Source organism: Phalaenopsis equestris, unplaced genomic scaffold (assembly GCF_001263595.1).
Source record: "Phalaenopsis equestris unplaced genomic scaffold, ASM126359v1 Scaffold000107, whole genome shotgun sequence".
In the NCBI taxonomy this organism is placed as follows: domain Eukaryota; kingdom Viridiplantae; phylum Streptophyta; class Magnoliopsida; order Asparagales; family Orchidaceae; genus Phalaenopsis; species Phalaenopsis equestris.
The window spans coordinates 4,572,073-4,588,606 of NW_018164549.1; the positions used below are offsets into that span (position 1 = coordinate 4,572,073).

A 16,534-nucleotide genomic window follows, 5' to 3' on the forward strand; every position below is an offset into this window, starting at 1 on the left:
AGAGAGAGAGAGAGAGAGAGAGATAGATCACAAACAAACTTTTAGAAAAAAATTTAGAGCCTTGATCAAGTTAAATGTATTGAAGAACTATTTGTTTAAATGTAATTTAAATAATATTGTTGTCTGGAAAATGATGATATTTAGGTAGCAATGTTGTCTTCCAACTATTGTGCATTTGGATTAATGTCATCTTACTTAAAAATATGAAAGATTATTTAGAATAATCAATAGGCATTGGGAATTCTTTTATTTTTGTTTTTTATAAACCATCGTCAAGATTATGATAATCTAATAGCTTTGAACTTCACCACAATCAAGACTAACTTAATGTTGACCACTGATGTTATTCTTATTATCGAACATCAAACTCGTCACTGCTTCTCATAAACAACAACCCATTAATTTAATGGAAACATTAAACCAACCAGCCTTGAATAGTGAAGATGTTAAAATCTTTATTGAATATGTAAACATGAAGATGAAAATGCTCCCACAAAATAGAGATAAATATAAGTTTTCAAGCTCTTTTTATGAAAAATAAATAGAATGAAATCCTTACTAGTTAATTGATTTTAAAAATTAATTTGAATTAACTATACATGAAAGTAAAAATTTTAGATTCAAATGACATCCATATTTGGATTTCAAGATTCAAGGGAGATATGAGGGTAACATGGTGGAGAAGTATTTTGACATAAAATTTAAAGATTAAAGAAAAAGGCAAATGATTGGATAAAACACATTTTAGTACACTAATTAAAAATAAAATATATTTCTAGTGTTAAATTGACAATAGAAGAATTAAACTTTTCAAGTCAAACAATAAGGTTTAGGAAGAGAGAATATAAATATACCTTGACTTAGAACATCTACAATGAAGATGAACTTTGTGCATAATAAGGTCTAAGAATTAAACTTTCTTACTTGGAATACCTACAATGAAGATAAGCTTTGTGCACAAACAATTCAGTGAAATAATACATAGCGATAAACGAGGCTTCATATGGTGTGTATTGACCTTAAGAAGTATAAAACTAACTAACAAAATAACTATTTTGATAGGCATTCAAGAAAAAATGTGTGCACAACTAAGAAGATATACGTGTAGGATATATACGTAATGTAATAATTAATCAAAGTAGACTTAATTACATGGTTCCCATCTACTATGGAGATCTAGTGCGCATCACTCTGCGCTCACTAAAAATATACTCAAAAGATCAACTACTAAAACAATTGATGGAAAAGAAATAAACAAGGAAACATAGTATACTGTGATGAAATCTTAAGAAGAATTGATCAAGAACAGAGGGAACTAATTTGTGAGGCATTGAATAGAAATTGTATTACATATAGATCGAAGTTAGTAAAGACAAACACAATCCAACATGAAGTAGCACTACAGGTATTTTGTGATGAATTTTTTTAATGAAAATAGAGTTATATCAGGATTTTGTATAAGTCAAAATCAGTTAATTTTTGTTATGGAGATGCTTAAAAGAAATTCAAATTAAGGCACCTTAATATATGTTATTCATAAAGACAATTCTCATAAAAGATATGTTTCCTAAACTGAATATAAGAGCGATGGAAGGCGCTTCTAGAAGATAAGGGGTTAAATTTTGTAAAACAACGATTCAATTGATGATATAAAATTTAATTAATTGATAATAATTATTAGGCTTATTGAAGCTCAAAATGGCCTAGATGCAATAGTTAATGAAATACATTAGGATGAAAACTAAAAAGATGAGTGGTTAAAATCGAGTTTTTTTAGAATATTATAAATGAATATTCAACATAGTTATATGGCTCCAAGTGTAAAACAAGTGTAAGGCAACAATCATATCACCACTGAAACTTCGGCGCAATAGCAATAAAAAGTTGAGTCTAGCATCGTAAAAACTCTAAAATGAGGGTATTGAGAATAGCACAATGACAATTTGTGTTCTAATGTTGTTTTAGTTGTATTTTCTATATTTTAATTTCTTCTAAATTATGTAGCATGCATATGATGATTCCCTACAACTTTTCTAATGCAACTTTGACTCTCTGTTCCATTAAACGTTGATGTTCGCATTTCCTATTCAAAACATTCCCTACAACTTTTTCAATCCTCTTTGGTTCTTTCATAAGAATTTTTTCTCAAAATAGTTGAATCAGGAATTGCTTTATTGCAATTTTTGAATTGAAGTTAGTAGTTTTAATGGCGTTTCTTCTTTTCTAGAAAAAAAAAAAAAATCTCATAAACTACCAATTTTGATCGAGTTTTCGAAAATTTCCATGCATGCAAAACAATGACCATTCATAACTCTAGATTTTCATTCAAAACTTATGTACAAGTTGGTGTAACTTCTTCAAGCAAGATGTGGGGCAAGTCTTGATAACAACTTCCAGGGAAATTTTCTCTTCGTAAGGCATGAATCTTCTATTTAGCGAGATTGTTACCCTTTTTCTTTTTTCCTTCTTTTTGGCTTTGCATGTATGATTGTGATTTGGTCATGTCTGCTTGTAGTAAAAATCATAATATTATTTGCTTTTACTTCTTTCTCATATTTTTTGCTAAATTTAAAATTTTAGATTTTGCACTTGTTTTATATGTTGAATTAGTTTACAGAAAATGGACTAAAATTTATCTAACAAACAGTTGTCGGAAGGTGAATTTTAATCTGTTGCACACTTTAGCCATACGTCCTAAGTTCGCACTAACCTAAACTCTAAAGCATCCTACATCAAAGATGGAATCAATGAATATTATGGTATCATCACGCAAATAAAAGTAGGACTTAATAATTGAGTGGGTATTATGCAACAACAACATGATTATTATGTTCCAAATTATATTCCCACATTTGATAAGATTATAGTTATGAACTTCAAAAAATTTCATAGTGGAACAATAATTTGATACTTAAATATTACCATCTATTTGATTCTGAGAACATGGAAATTGTTAGTACAAAATCCGTGGAGCATGCTCAATCTTATTATTTAGTCTTTGCAAATAAGAAAAATCAAGATATAGTTAAAAGAACAATTTGTCATTTAGAAAATATAGGGATAAGCTACATGATCAATTTAAGGGTTATAAATTAAATGTTTCTACAGTGTTGAATATTATAGAAGGTTCACAAGTCTTATAGCTAAGCATAATTTATCTTAAAACAATTTTGGTGCCACAAGTTCATTAAAGGTTTTGGGTGAGAAATTAGAATTGAATTAAGCCACAAAACTCCAAAAATATGATGTGAGGTTTTAACTAAGACTTTGAATAATATCTGAATAGTCAAGCATCCTATTAAAACTATTGCATTTATAATTAAAACCCCAAAATAGAAAGACCTTGTCCATCAAAGCTAACACTGACACCTGAAACATAAAAAGTCAAATCAAATCTTGTCGAACGAAATGGAGTTTATTAATATTCTTTTGAGGATGCTTAAATGTTGAAGATGATTGAAATTACATTATGAGTCTTCATCTATGATTATCAAATATAAATATGAACCTTCACCTGCATTGAAATATACTCATGAAGAACATAAGCTTGAAAAAGCGTAATTGAGTTTCAAAAGGAAACTGAGCATGCAATGATCACAAAACTTAGATTTCCAGAAAAAAAAAATGAATGTGGTACTAAACAGAACTGAGATCATTTTTGAACCTAAGCTACAAGTGAAATTTGAATCTACCATTGAATGCGACCCAAAATTTCTCTTTATCATTTCATCTCCCAGAAATTGGTTACAAGTTATGGTACCATTTTCATTACTCTCCTTATCTTACCCCGGTCATTTTCCTAATTCAAATGGTTCGCATAATAATATTAAGTGAAAATTATTCATTAATTATAAAAATTAGAGTATATCATTGATGTGAACACATGATATATGAAATTCAAATCAAATAACAATATGAAATAACTTTAACTAATGAAAATTTTGTTGCAGAAACAATTAGGAAATTAATTGCAAGAAAGGTATGACCAAACAAAATCATATAACACATTAAAAAGAACTCTTAAAATTGTAAATTTTGCAAAATTTCAGTATTAGTTCAAACATCAATATACCCTATTTGACTTAATTTTATGAAAACAATGTTAATGCATTAAAATTTTCTCACATCTCATGAATTCACATTCAAAATTTTACTAGGCTTTTCTACTCATCCTACAGCTGAAGCCATTCTAAAAGACAAGATTATCTCCATAATTGATGGTAGAATGTGTGTTGTTGTATGTGAATTATTTCAGTGGAATGCAAGTTGCCATCATCATTAGTTTTATCCTTATTGCATAGGGTTGATGTCAAAAATCATCACTTAAGTCAGAGATTTGAGATTAAGAGAAAGTACCACTTATATATACACAGAAATTCTCAATGCATTTCATTCAAATGCATGCTAAATTCAATTCAAAATTTTCATCAAAATACATGCGTACTGTTGGATGTAAATTGTTTAGATGCACTGCACGTCATCATTGCTACCATTAGTCCTATCAAAAATATTTTGGGTTAACATTATGAATTCTCACTTTTCATTTGTATCTACTGAGTGTAATTGAGATATTACAAACTATTCTTTGCAAGTCAGTTTGAATAACTTATATCCATCTAACCGTTAACCTATCTCATGTCCTTCCTGATTCTTTGACACTAAAATTATCAACTTAGTTAATGGACACTTCTTCTATCTTTCATAATATATGTCCAATCTTTAACAAATGTCACTAAAATACTTTTTATAATATATTCGTTCTTTAATTTATTTAGTTTTACGTTTGTCATATATAAATCATGACATTCTCATATATATCACTCTCAACTTAGATATCAATGTTGTTTATACAACCAACATTTAAATTCATATAACATTATCAGTATAATTGCAATTTTTTAAAATTTACCTACATGGCCCCATGAAGTCCTCTTATCATACAAAATTTTCTAAGACATTTCTGCACTTTAATCATCCAAACTTATCTGTAGATGTTAAATCCCATTTATAACTTCATACTTTTGCATAATAAATCCAAAATTAGTATTACCTATCATACCTGAAAAACAACTTATCTTCTAACAATATTAAATGATAATAGTTCATATTAAACCCACCAAAACGTCATGCTATATACTGTTTTTATCCTATTAATTTCATAAATATTTTGTTCATTATTCTAATTTCTCACTTAATTGGATGTTTCACTGATTGGAAAAATATGATGTACAAAAAAATATATACCAAAAAACCTCCCTTAAGGTAAACTTCATTAAGCATCCACATGCAAAATAAAAATATATGGATGGACTCCATCATAATCCTTAATGTAAACCTATAATAAATCATAATTTTTAGATTGTTCGCTGGGAACTTGTTGAGCGGCTTGAAGAATATGAAGCACCAGAGCCAAAGTTTTAATCAAATGTAGCACAAACATAGGTTGGATTCTTGTATATCACGACGTTGGTGAACGTTCAGTCCCATGCATGTATTTTGATTGAGGGCTTGGAAGACTACAAAATGATAAGACCGCAACAGTCAAGTACGTTAGGACCGTGAAGAAGGACTATCTCTTGGTGAAATCATCGAAAGATTGTGTGCACCCAGGACAATGATTATGGGATCAGCAAACATAACTACTCAAGTAACTCGACAACTAGAGGAGTAGAAAAAACTTAAAAATTGCAGTTCTAAGCAGGAAATGACATTATAGGCTTTGATACTAATTGACGGATAATAGAATAACAAAAATGGAAACAGATTAACAAAAAGGGGCAGAGATTGAGTACTAAAAGAAACCCAAAAATGAAGAAATATTTCTTCAGAGAGTCGTTTAAAAAAATATATTTTGATTCAATTCATTCAATTACAATCAATTAAGATCCATGAACACCTATTTTAGAAACAAGCTATAAGATAATTCAACAAGAAAAGATCAATTGTCTGAATGAAAATTAAAATTTCTTCAATAATTCAAATTCAAACATAAATTATCAAATAATTACAATTTAGCTGATAAAATAAATAAATAGGAAATAATTTTTGAACAACTCCTAAATGAACTAAATATTACATCAAATTCCATTGGCGTTGAATAACTTCTTTTAAGGAAATGGAAAAGATACTGCTAAACATTTGGCATGAACAACCTATAAAGTCCTCAGACTACCAACCAGAGAAATGTTGGCAACAAACTTAATCTGGAAGGACTAAATTACTCTAACAGAGAATTGTTTCTAAGTTTCCTCCAATTATTAAAAAAGAATAATGAAGCAAAGCCTTAAATTAATCCTGAAAAACTAAATCAATATAATATTTCATCAGGGACTATTGATGGAGCCTTGGAAACAAAGCCATGAGCCAAGCAAGTAACGATGTTGAATAAACATATACGTTAACATATTGGCACAAGATATTCAATCCAAATCAATTACGAGCTTTAAAATATTTTTTTTATAAAAATAAGTTACAATGATGAGTTGAAAAAATAAGATCATATATTAAATTTTAAATTATACTTCAGATTCAAATTTAAAATTATCCAAAAAGGATAAACAAACTAATAAGTAAACAAAATCTTAATCCCCCTCTTGCATTGAATCACTTGGAGGAAGAGTCTACTATTTCAAACCATGCATATATATAGATAATTCCCCATATGTTTGCCCGTACCTCATCATTGAAAGATTATCATACATTAACACCTCATGATATCAAAGTATGCAATGTTCATTCTGACACATGTTGTAGATTGAGTGAAATATAATGATGGGGATGACATACACTGATATGTGTGCGTGCGTGTGTGTGTCTAGTAATGTATTGTCAACATCATATATTTGTAATAATAGATATGTTCATGTCTATGCCTCTGTTTACATATCAATACATCATAGATAGAGATATCAAAATATATTAATGCTAATCCTAATTCACTGCATAGAAATCAACATCATCCTATCAAAACCACTCACATACCTAAGAAGGTTCATAATAGGCATAAAAAATGTTGTTAAAATAAGTGAATACCACAAAAGCTATCGTTACCTCAATCATCACCGTCTAATTCTAGGCTTGCATCGAAATTCTGCTAAAAGTGCTATATGATCAGACGACCATTCAGGAGATGGAAGAGCCGTATCTTTCCGCAAGCTTTCCTCATCCAAAAGTTCCAATAATGATTCTACTGACAAAGAATCAGCTGAAAATAAATATGCATTAGATTCCATGAAACAAATACTCGAATCGCCCATTATTTTTAATATACAGAAATTATAAGGGAAATTCACATACACAACACACAATTCTTATGCATTTACATAACGAACAAAGTTTCACATTTACACTTATACCACATTGGTGTCATAAACATACGCATGAAAAGATGTATTTCACTTTTAGAAAATAGATTTGATGTTATTTTTGATGTGATAATAAAGATTTGAGTAAGATGCATGCAGATATGAATGCTTAGGTGTTAAATATGTAAATACTTAAGAATTGTTTAGTATGTATGTAAATGCCCCAAATTATTATAATAGAGGTGAAATTATAGCTTGCTTATAATGTCAAAAAATGAAAAAAATAAAAGAATGGACTACCTGTGTAAAAGATATAATCAAGGGTTCCAATAAAATCCCTAGAGCAATTTGTAAATAATGGTTCATTTGTTGTAGAGTCCATTCTCCTTCGTTGTTGCTCCAAACTCGGACCAACACTTAACATTCTCGCAAATGACGAGTATGCACTAACCTGCTTGAAGCACAAAAAATTAACAAAAATTCTACCCAAAACTGTGTTTAAGCATAAAGAAATTAGTGAAATGATACCAGTGGAAGTTGATGATTTAACTTGCTCGCAGGGCGTAAGATCCCAAGGGGATCGATTGCCAAGTCTGGATGTAACTGGTCCACTTTGCCCATCGCAAGTAGAGCATGAGGTGCACTGCAAATCACATAATCTCAAATCAGAAACTCCAAAAATAAAGCGAAAATCATTCTAAAGACGAAAAAAATGTGAAAAACCAAAAATGGGCTTAGCCGTAAATTCGTAATAATAGCACATGCCTGCCTGGAACAGAATTAAAATCACCACAAACCAACATTGGGATGTCAGCACTAACTGCTATCTTTTCCAATCCTTTTAAAAGAGTGTGAACCTGGAATAATTGTATCGAAGAAACCAATAAAAATCACTTGTGAAGGAACAAAAGGCAAAGAAAAAAAAATATTACAGAAAGAAACTCCAAATAATGAACCTGCCAAAGCTTAACGTCTGTGAGTTCCTGAGGCACATTTACATGAGTATTAGCCTGAACAAAGCGGGGAAAAAAAAAAGTGAATACAGGCCTCAAAATTCAGCTCAAGGGTAGCTTGATCTTTTTTCAACAGAGTTTAGCAGAGATCACCATATTCAAGACATTAGAATTGAGAAAAATGTCAAAATGGTCCCCAAATTCTTTGCAGGGAGCCATTCTAGTCCCAAAGCCTTCTACAAACGTGCCAATTTAGTCCCTAGAGTCTTTTAATAAGAGCTAAAATAGTTACCAGAATAGTCCTCCCTTGGAACTATTTTAGCCCGTAGTAAAAAAGTGAGGGGGACTCTAGGACAAAAACGTAGTTAGGAAACTATTTTGGCACTTTACATAAAAATTTATAAAAAAAAGTGCACATTTCATTAAAAGGACAGCACAAACATTAACTACAAACAAATCTAGAACATACAGGGATGAACAAAAGAAGGAAACAATGATACAGCAATATAATATACTTTTAAATGCCATTTAATCTGAGCAATTGAATTCATGGCGACAGCTGAATGGAAAAAGGGACTTGATGCAATTCATGGTTGTGTTATAAGAAATTCAATTTTTTTTAATTTAATAACCACAAAAAACAAATGGCATTCACAAAATCATTATCTCGGCAAACAAAAAAAGCCTCTACAATGCAAAATGTCTGAAAGATTGGGTGATATATCTACACAAAAATACTAACTAAACAAGCGCTTGAATCATTAAAGTCGCCAAAACAAATAGATAAAATTTCCTAAAGAAACATAAAAAAACAGAATTTTTAAACTTGAATTAAATGGAATTTAAAAAACATGTTGCATTGTTTTCTATGATAGAAATTCAGAGAGATATATTGATACAACTAAACATGAAAAAAAAAAAACTAAAGAAATTCGACAGAACATTCAGCAATGGAGATTGACGAGAAAATTAAGCACGTCAATAAAAGTTTTTGTTGTAATAACATTGGCGTGTATAACCTTCAGAAATCCATAAATCAACAGAATTTCTGATATATTTAGTCAAATGGGCATGTGCATGCAACTTTCTTTCTAATATAAAAAAAAACCAAATAATAATAAGGGAAGGCTGATTCTCTAACCACACAAAGAAGTTGTCTGCTCCCAGGGCCATCAGCACCATGGTTGCTAAATTTGTCTTCTAGTACTGCAATCAAAGCAATATTATCCTGCAAAAGAAAGTCATGTTTAACAATTACATCTGAATAGAAATAATGACAAGAATTTTGAAAAGTGGATTAAATAAGAGACCTTGATTAATCGACTCAAAGCAACTTTCTTCTGGTTAGCAGGAATAACAGCATCAGTCAGAGATTGTGCAGCTTTATTAAATTCAACCTGCATAAAATAAGATACTAAGCATGAAGAAAATGACAAAAATATACAAAAATAAGTATAATTCTACTAAGATACCTCATATTTCTTCACATGAGAAAACCTATCTCTGCGGAAAAATGTAGCACAGCCATCAAGTGAATTTGAATTTCCATTGTAAACCTTAAAAAAAGAACAATACATATAAGACACTATAGGGAAGATGAAAAACAGATTGGGAAGCAAATGAGTCCAACCTCTGAGGTTTTCTTCTTGTAGAGAGCTTGATACCCATGCTTGTCGAGTTCTGGAGAAAAAAATTCTTCAAAATGGTTGCTTTGGACCTGGAAAGTTACAGCCAAAAAGTAAAAAAAAAGGAATTAAATAAAATGGACTACATTTGATCAAACAAATTCCAGGACAAAAGTTTGAGATTTTGAAATTAAAAAAAAATACTTCGGGAATTTTGATAGGAAGTCGAATTTTATAATCCAACAAGGAAACTCATACAAAAAAATGGGGATTTATCTTATTCAAACATTATGCCAAGTATTCAAAGCAGATCAACAAAAGGAAACCTTTAAATCGAAGAATGTTCTAAAAATTAGAATAAATCTATTACAAAATGTGGCAACTCACATTACCAACACGAAAAAAATATATGATTTGACAGATTATTAAATTGATGGATTAACAAAATAGCATTACTTAAAAAAGATAGGGGCATTTACATACATACCACCCAATGCCTATATTTGCATATCTAACACCTACACTTAACCTTTTACATTTATACCACCCAAATATTCGATATCACATCAAAAATACCACTATTTTAACTTTTAAAAAGTGAAATACACATTTTCAAGCATTGGTAAGGTGACATTTATGTAAAACTAAATTCTAGATATTATATATGTAAATACATAGGAATTGAGTGGTATGTATGTAAATCTTCAAAAAATGATAATACAAATTAATTCTTGTAACAATCTGCCAAAAAAGAAAATTACTTCTTGAAGGCATATGATGTCGGCATGGTAACCAATGATTTCCCGTAGCAAATTCTGTCGCCGATAAGGCCAAGAAAGCGCCCAGGATGGGCAATAGCTGTACGAATCACTTGTCGCATACAAGTCAGCCAGAATATTGTAAGAGAGCACAGTAAAAGTCCCTCGACCATCAGATTCTAAATGCCCGAGAACATCCGCTCCACTCACTTCGATCATGCGTCGCGGAATAGGACAAGGAGCAGGAATAACACGAGAAGTCATAATCGAACTCGGGGTCCCAACGGGTTTGCTTGACTCAACACTAACGGCGACACATTCAAACTTTAGCGTGTTTCCAATGTCATCAGTTGTCGGCGTATATGTTCTTGAACGACCAACTTCAAACCATGTTTCGCCACCGCTCCTTTCTGAAATTGATAGCGGAAACGAAGGCACGGAACCATTAGTTGGAACTGGAGTAGCAGCCCTAGATGTCGAACCTGATATACCAGTAACAGTAGATCCGCCACTAAATCGTCCGAATAACTCGTCCTCCTCAGCCCCATTTTCGCTGATGGAATTACTCGCACGATCATGCAAAGCACGATGATGTTGCCATGCATCAGCGAAGCACTTAGACGAGCAATGATAACTCTTGGAGACATGTATTTTAGATTTGAGGCAACCAAGGCACTGCAATGTTGCCAGTTCGGTCGGGTGTACGCTACACATAGCAATTTTTTTATCGCTTTGAATGCGATACCTGAAAGAATGTTATTAAAGTTATTGGTATCTTCAGTATAATGGTAAGCAAATAAATTGCATTCAAACACAACAAAATTATAGTTCTGTTTAGAAGACCTCATCAGCATTTTCTTTATGAAAAGATTTCAAAAATGAATTTTACATAATAGACAAATAGACAAAACCAAATTTATATAAAATTGCATAGTCATCACTTCAAGATAAAACAGATAAAGAACAAAACAATAAGCCAAATAGACAACCAAATGATCTACATTGAAGGGTATGTAAAAGTTATTGTCGATGAATAATGGCTCCAATTTCTAAGAGCATATTTTCTTGGTGTTCCAGTACAGAAAAAAAAGGTTATTCCTCAAACACTGTGAAGTTACATGAAACATTAATATATAACCAAAGTTGTAGCATAACCTTCATGTGACGAACTAATAAGTTAAAGGAATATTTCCATACATGCCACCCAATTCTTATGTATTTACATATCAAACACTTATACTCCAATTTTTACATACATGCCACCTTAACAATGCATTAATAGGTGTATTTACATTTTAACCATTAAAATGGTGGCATTTTTTATGTGATATGTAAAATTTTAGTGGTATAAATGTAAGTGGTAAGGTTTTGGTGTTAGATATGTAAATACATAGGAAATGAGTTGTATGTAAGTAAATGCCCCTAAGCTAAAAAAGCTACAATCAACTACTAGTCTCCTTTGCCTTATGCCCCACAACTCAAAGCATTTACGTCATTTAAGAAGACATCTCTAAGGCATTCGACCATTTGCAATGGTTTATTAATATTGAAATATCAATGCTAATAAAATATTGGCAAGTCTAATCAGCAGATGCAATAAATTGCAGGAAAAAGTATAGGGAAACTTACTTACATATCACAGACAACCAATGTATTTACATAACACCAAAGTTTGATATTTACATTTACAAGTCTTCTGTAATAAACCTATGCATGAAAAAGTTAGTAATATTGTTATCATTATGTGATGTTAAAGATTTGAGTGTTATGCATGTAAATATCACAAAATTTAGGTGTTAGATACAAAATTTAGGTGTTAGATATGTAATATAAGAATGGCATGTATGTAAATGTCCCAAAAGTATAATAAGTTACAACTATAAATAACGTTAAGCACCAACAAATTTGAAAAAGTGTGTAGAATCATAGGTGTTTGGGTTGGCCAAACAATCATCATTATCCAACCATCCCATGTATTTACATATCTAACACCTAAAGTTTGAAATTTACATTTACACAAATGTCCTTTTATGAACTAAAGGTAAGCTAGTTTTAGTCAACCCTTTTACTTGGCATGCTTTTTCTTGCTAATTCTAGCAGCAAAATTTATCGATGCAGCTTTTACCCTCGATTGGCCATGCCCAAAACAACTAATCTGGTTTCTATAAACTTCTTCAATCGATATTACTTACACAAACTCTCTGACACCTTTTCACTTTTCTTTGGCATAAATCAATCTTAAAATTATAATTCAACTAACTTAACTTAAATGATGGCTCAGTTTCTGCCATTCAACATATCCAATCTTAATCTCATTTACCTAAATTGACCGTTCTACTCATATAATATTCTCTTAAAACGAAATATCCCAAATTAACTTTCAATTTTAACAACCAAAATTCAATTTGCAAGTTATAAAATCAGCAAAACTCAATATATTTTCTATGGTAAAGCCAAAATGTATTTACATATCTAACAGCTAAGCATTGATATTTACCTCTGCATCAAAATTTGCATTTCACTTCTAAAAAGTTAGTTCTGACAGTATTTTTGATGTGATTAGAAAGATTTAAGCGTTAAAAATGTAAAAATAAAAAAAAAAATTAAAAAAATTCAAATTTTAGGTATTAGATATGTAGATTCATAAGAATCGTGTTGAATTTGTGTAAATGCCCCCATGTACTAATGTTATTATATATCATATACTCGCCATTGTTACCAGTCCTAAACCCCCTTCTCCTGAAAAGATCTAAACTTACAAGGGATTAAAATACTCACACCAACAAAAAAAAAATGAAATTTCAAACTGAATATGAGAAAAGTGCCATTCAAAAATCTTCCAATGAGGTTGGAGGCTTAGTGCAGAGAACTTACCACCTGTATCTCATGTAGTAACCATCAAGGGGCGCCGACTCAGGCACATCGTCGTTCGAAATGGAATTGTCCGGACGCCTCAGAAGAACGTAGGGCGTTATCTCGCAGCCTACGACGGGAATCTCCGACGGCAGGTGAACCCTTAGCACGCTCAGCATACTTCCCTCGCCACGTTCTCTAACTCAATCCCAAACCCTAACCCTAGACTCCCGGACAATGAACTCCAGTACCAGCTGGCGTCTTGCTGAATCCGACTAACGATGCTGCTGCTCCGCGGGTGGTCGCGAGGCGCGTCAGCCATCACCTAGCCCTGAAACACGCCAGGGTTGACCAATCAAAAAGCAAACTTTTGATTGCGCGACGTCAATAGCATCGAACAAGGAGGCGATGAACAGATTTAGATAAACCCTAGAGCAGATTTGAAGACAAGGAGACGCCTTTATGGCTGTTCCTGCTCGGCTTTGCTCTGATTCGAGAATCCCGACCCCCTTCGTCGCGCCCTCTCTCTCTCTCTCTCTCTCGGTTTCCTATCCCTTTCTCTCTCTCCCCCCGCGGTTTCTCCTTAATTTCTCAATGTAGTCATTAGAAGATGGCTGACTGGGTTTAGAATGTATTGGTTCTTTAATTTCGACTTATAGCAATATTAAAAAGAAATTAGGCACATTTACAAACATACCCCCACAATTCTTATGTATTTACATGTCTAACTTCCGAACATTTATAATTTACATCCATACCAATCAAATCTTTAACATCACGTCAAAAATATCATTATTATTATATTTTTAAAGACAGGTACATAATTATTTTCATGTATTAGCTTATAAAAATCAACCATAAATATCAAATATTAGATGTTAAATACTTAAAATGTAAAGTGTTAAAATAATCTTGAAATATTTATTTAGAACAGTTTTACTCACAGAATTTATAAGAGTGTCAAAATAGTCCCCACACTTTAAATTATGATTGAAATAGTCTCCATCGAGAATTATTAGAGTTCTATTTTAAAAAAAGCAGGGATTATTTTGATATTATCGTAAACTCTAGAACTAAAATGATCTCATGTAAACAGTTTAAGACTATTTTAACACTACCTGATATATAAAAATAGATAAGAATTGTTTGGAATGTAATATATATATATATATATATATATATATATATATATATATACATACTTGATATTTTAAACATGTGCATGGAATATATATTTGGGTTTTAAAAAGTGATAATAGATGTTTTTGATGTGGGATTAAACATTTTGAGTGATATGTGTGCAAATATAAAAGGTAAGGCGAGAGATATGTAAATGTTGAATCCAAAAGTGATTAAAAAGCACGCCCAAGGTAAAGAACGTTGTGGGAAGAGAGTGAAGGGAGAGAGTGTGGTCGAGAATCACAAGAATGTGTAACATTTATTCATGATATGAGTCCCCCTATTTATAGGGATAGACCTCGATCTTACAAAATTACATGTTAGTCACCTAATCATTAGCTTTTACATAGGTTTTTTAGTAATTATAAATATATTTGAATATAATAAGAATGGAGGATTGATGTCGGTCGACAAGAAGTTCGTCAGTCGTTCGCCCGACCTTAACTTAATTATTATTTGATCTAAAATTCAACAATTTACCGATCGGCCTTAATGTCAATCGTCATCTAGTGGGAAATCTTTTGGCACGTCCTTACGATTGAACGATCCAAACGCCTCCTTTACTCTAACATTAATCCGTGGATCGCTAACAAGAATGCCGATCGACCCCATCATCCTTCTTAGCCGTCTGTTTTACCTTGAGATCCGTGCTGACATATTTTTTTGTGCACAGTAAACATATAGAATTGTGTGCTATGTATGTAAACACCCCGACAATTTGAATCTATTTACATATCTAACTTCTTAACACTCATATTTATATCCAACCATTCACATCTTTAATATTTATCACAATCACTTAATTTTTAAAGGCTATATACATCTTTTCATGCATAAATTTATAAGACAAGATAATATACGTGTAAATACCAAACTTTGGGTGCTAGATATATAAATACATAATTACCCAATATGTAAGACATTATTTCTATATATCTTCATTCGCATAAATTCAAGCCAAATTGTAGATGCTTATGTATAATATAAAATAATATAATGAAAAATTTATATACATACTAAACAATGCTTTTATTTATATATCTAATATATAAACTTTCATATAAATATTTGTAATGTTAGTGTCATAAATGCATGCATGAATAACTATATTTGACATTTAAGATGCAAGTCTAAGGGTTTGTTTAGGGCAGCTGCAGCTTGTTGAATAATCTATTGATAAGCTGATTAAAAATAATCTGTTTATTAACTAGGTGCAGTGGCTATTACAAGTTTTTATTTTTTTGAAAAAGCCAGACCGCGGTCAGAAAGTTGTCACCGCACCTAAATAGGTGCGGTGTTAAAACGCTGTTTTCAGTGTTTTAAAAACACATAAGTTGCTGAAACACAGTTTACCCAAACAGACCATGTGTGTTTTTAAAACACCGCCACACCAAATAAGCTGCGGCAAACGGACCCTAAGTGAATATGAAAGTTTTATATAGTGACATTATTAAGACCTCAATGCAAATATTATAGGGAAATTTACATAGATACAACTAAATATCTATTTATTTACATCATTAACCCTTAGAGTTTAATATGTACATTGATAATGTTGTTGCAATAAACTTGTGCATAAAAAAATGTATTTCACTTCTAAATTGTTAGTAATAGTGTTATTTATGTAATATTAAAGATTTGTGTGTAAAAAATTTTAGGTGGTAGATATGTAAATACATAAGAACAATGTTGTATTTATATGATTGGCCAATATTTTATTTTGAAAGAGTAAAGTACAAACAAGGTGTATTTTTAATATTAATTTGATGGAGGGGATTGTTTTTTTCTTAATTTAACAAATGGTAGATTTACATACATACCACTCAATTCCTATGTATTTGCATATCTAACTCCTAAACTTC

At 31.2% G+C, this 16,534-nt stretch overlaps 1 protein-coding gene across 2 annotated transcripts in view; it reads right to left on the bottom strand.

Annotated features, from left to right (window-relative positions):
- LOC110020789 (carbon catabolite repressor protein 4 homolog 1-like) overlaps positions 1-14,106 on the bottom strand; it is a 16,546-nt gene extending 2,440 nt beyond the window's left edge. The window contains exons 1-11 of one of the 2 annotated variants that reach the window (XM_020719014.1): positions 13,518-14,106; positions 10,644-11,385; positions 9,888-9,974; positions 9,730-9,813; positions 9,568-9,654; positions 9,399-9,485; positions 8,261-8,314; positions 8,070-8,161; positions 7,833-7,947; positions 7,605-7,755; positions 7,051-7,204 (exon numbers count right to left, since the gene is read on the bottom strand). In XM_020719014.1, coding sequence (XP_020574673.1) covers positions 7,059-7,204; positions 7,605-7,755; positions 7,833-7,947; positions 8,070-8,161; positions 8,261-8,314; positions 9,399-9,485; positions 9,568-9,654; positions 9,730-9,813; positions 9,888-9,974; positions 10,644-11,385; positions 13,518-13,672 — 1,800 coding nt within the window. In that variant the 5' untranslated portion in view covers positions 13,673-14,106 and the 3' untranslated portion in view covers positions 7,051-7,058. Of the gene's footprint in view, positions 1-7,050; positions 7,205-7,604; positions 7,756-7,832; positions 7,948-8,069; positions 8,162-8,260; positions 8,315-9,398; positions 9,486-9,567; positions 9,655-9,729; positions 9,814-9,887; positions 9,975-10,643; positions 11,386-13,514 lie in introns of both variants that reach the window. The other variant, XM_020719013.1, reaches the window with a different exon arrangement.
- Positions 14,107-16,534: the final 2,428 nt, after the last annotated feature.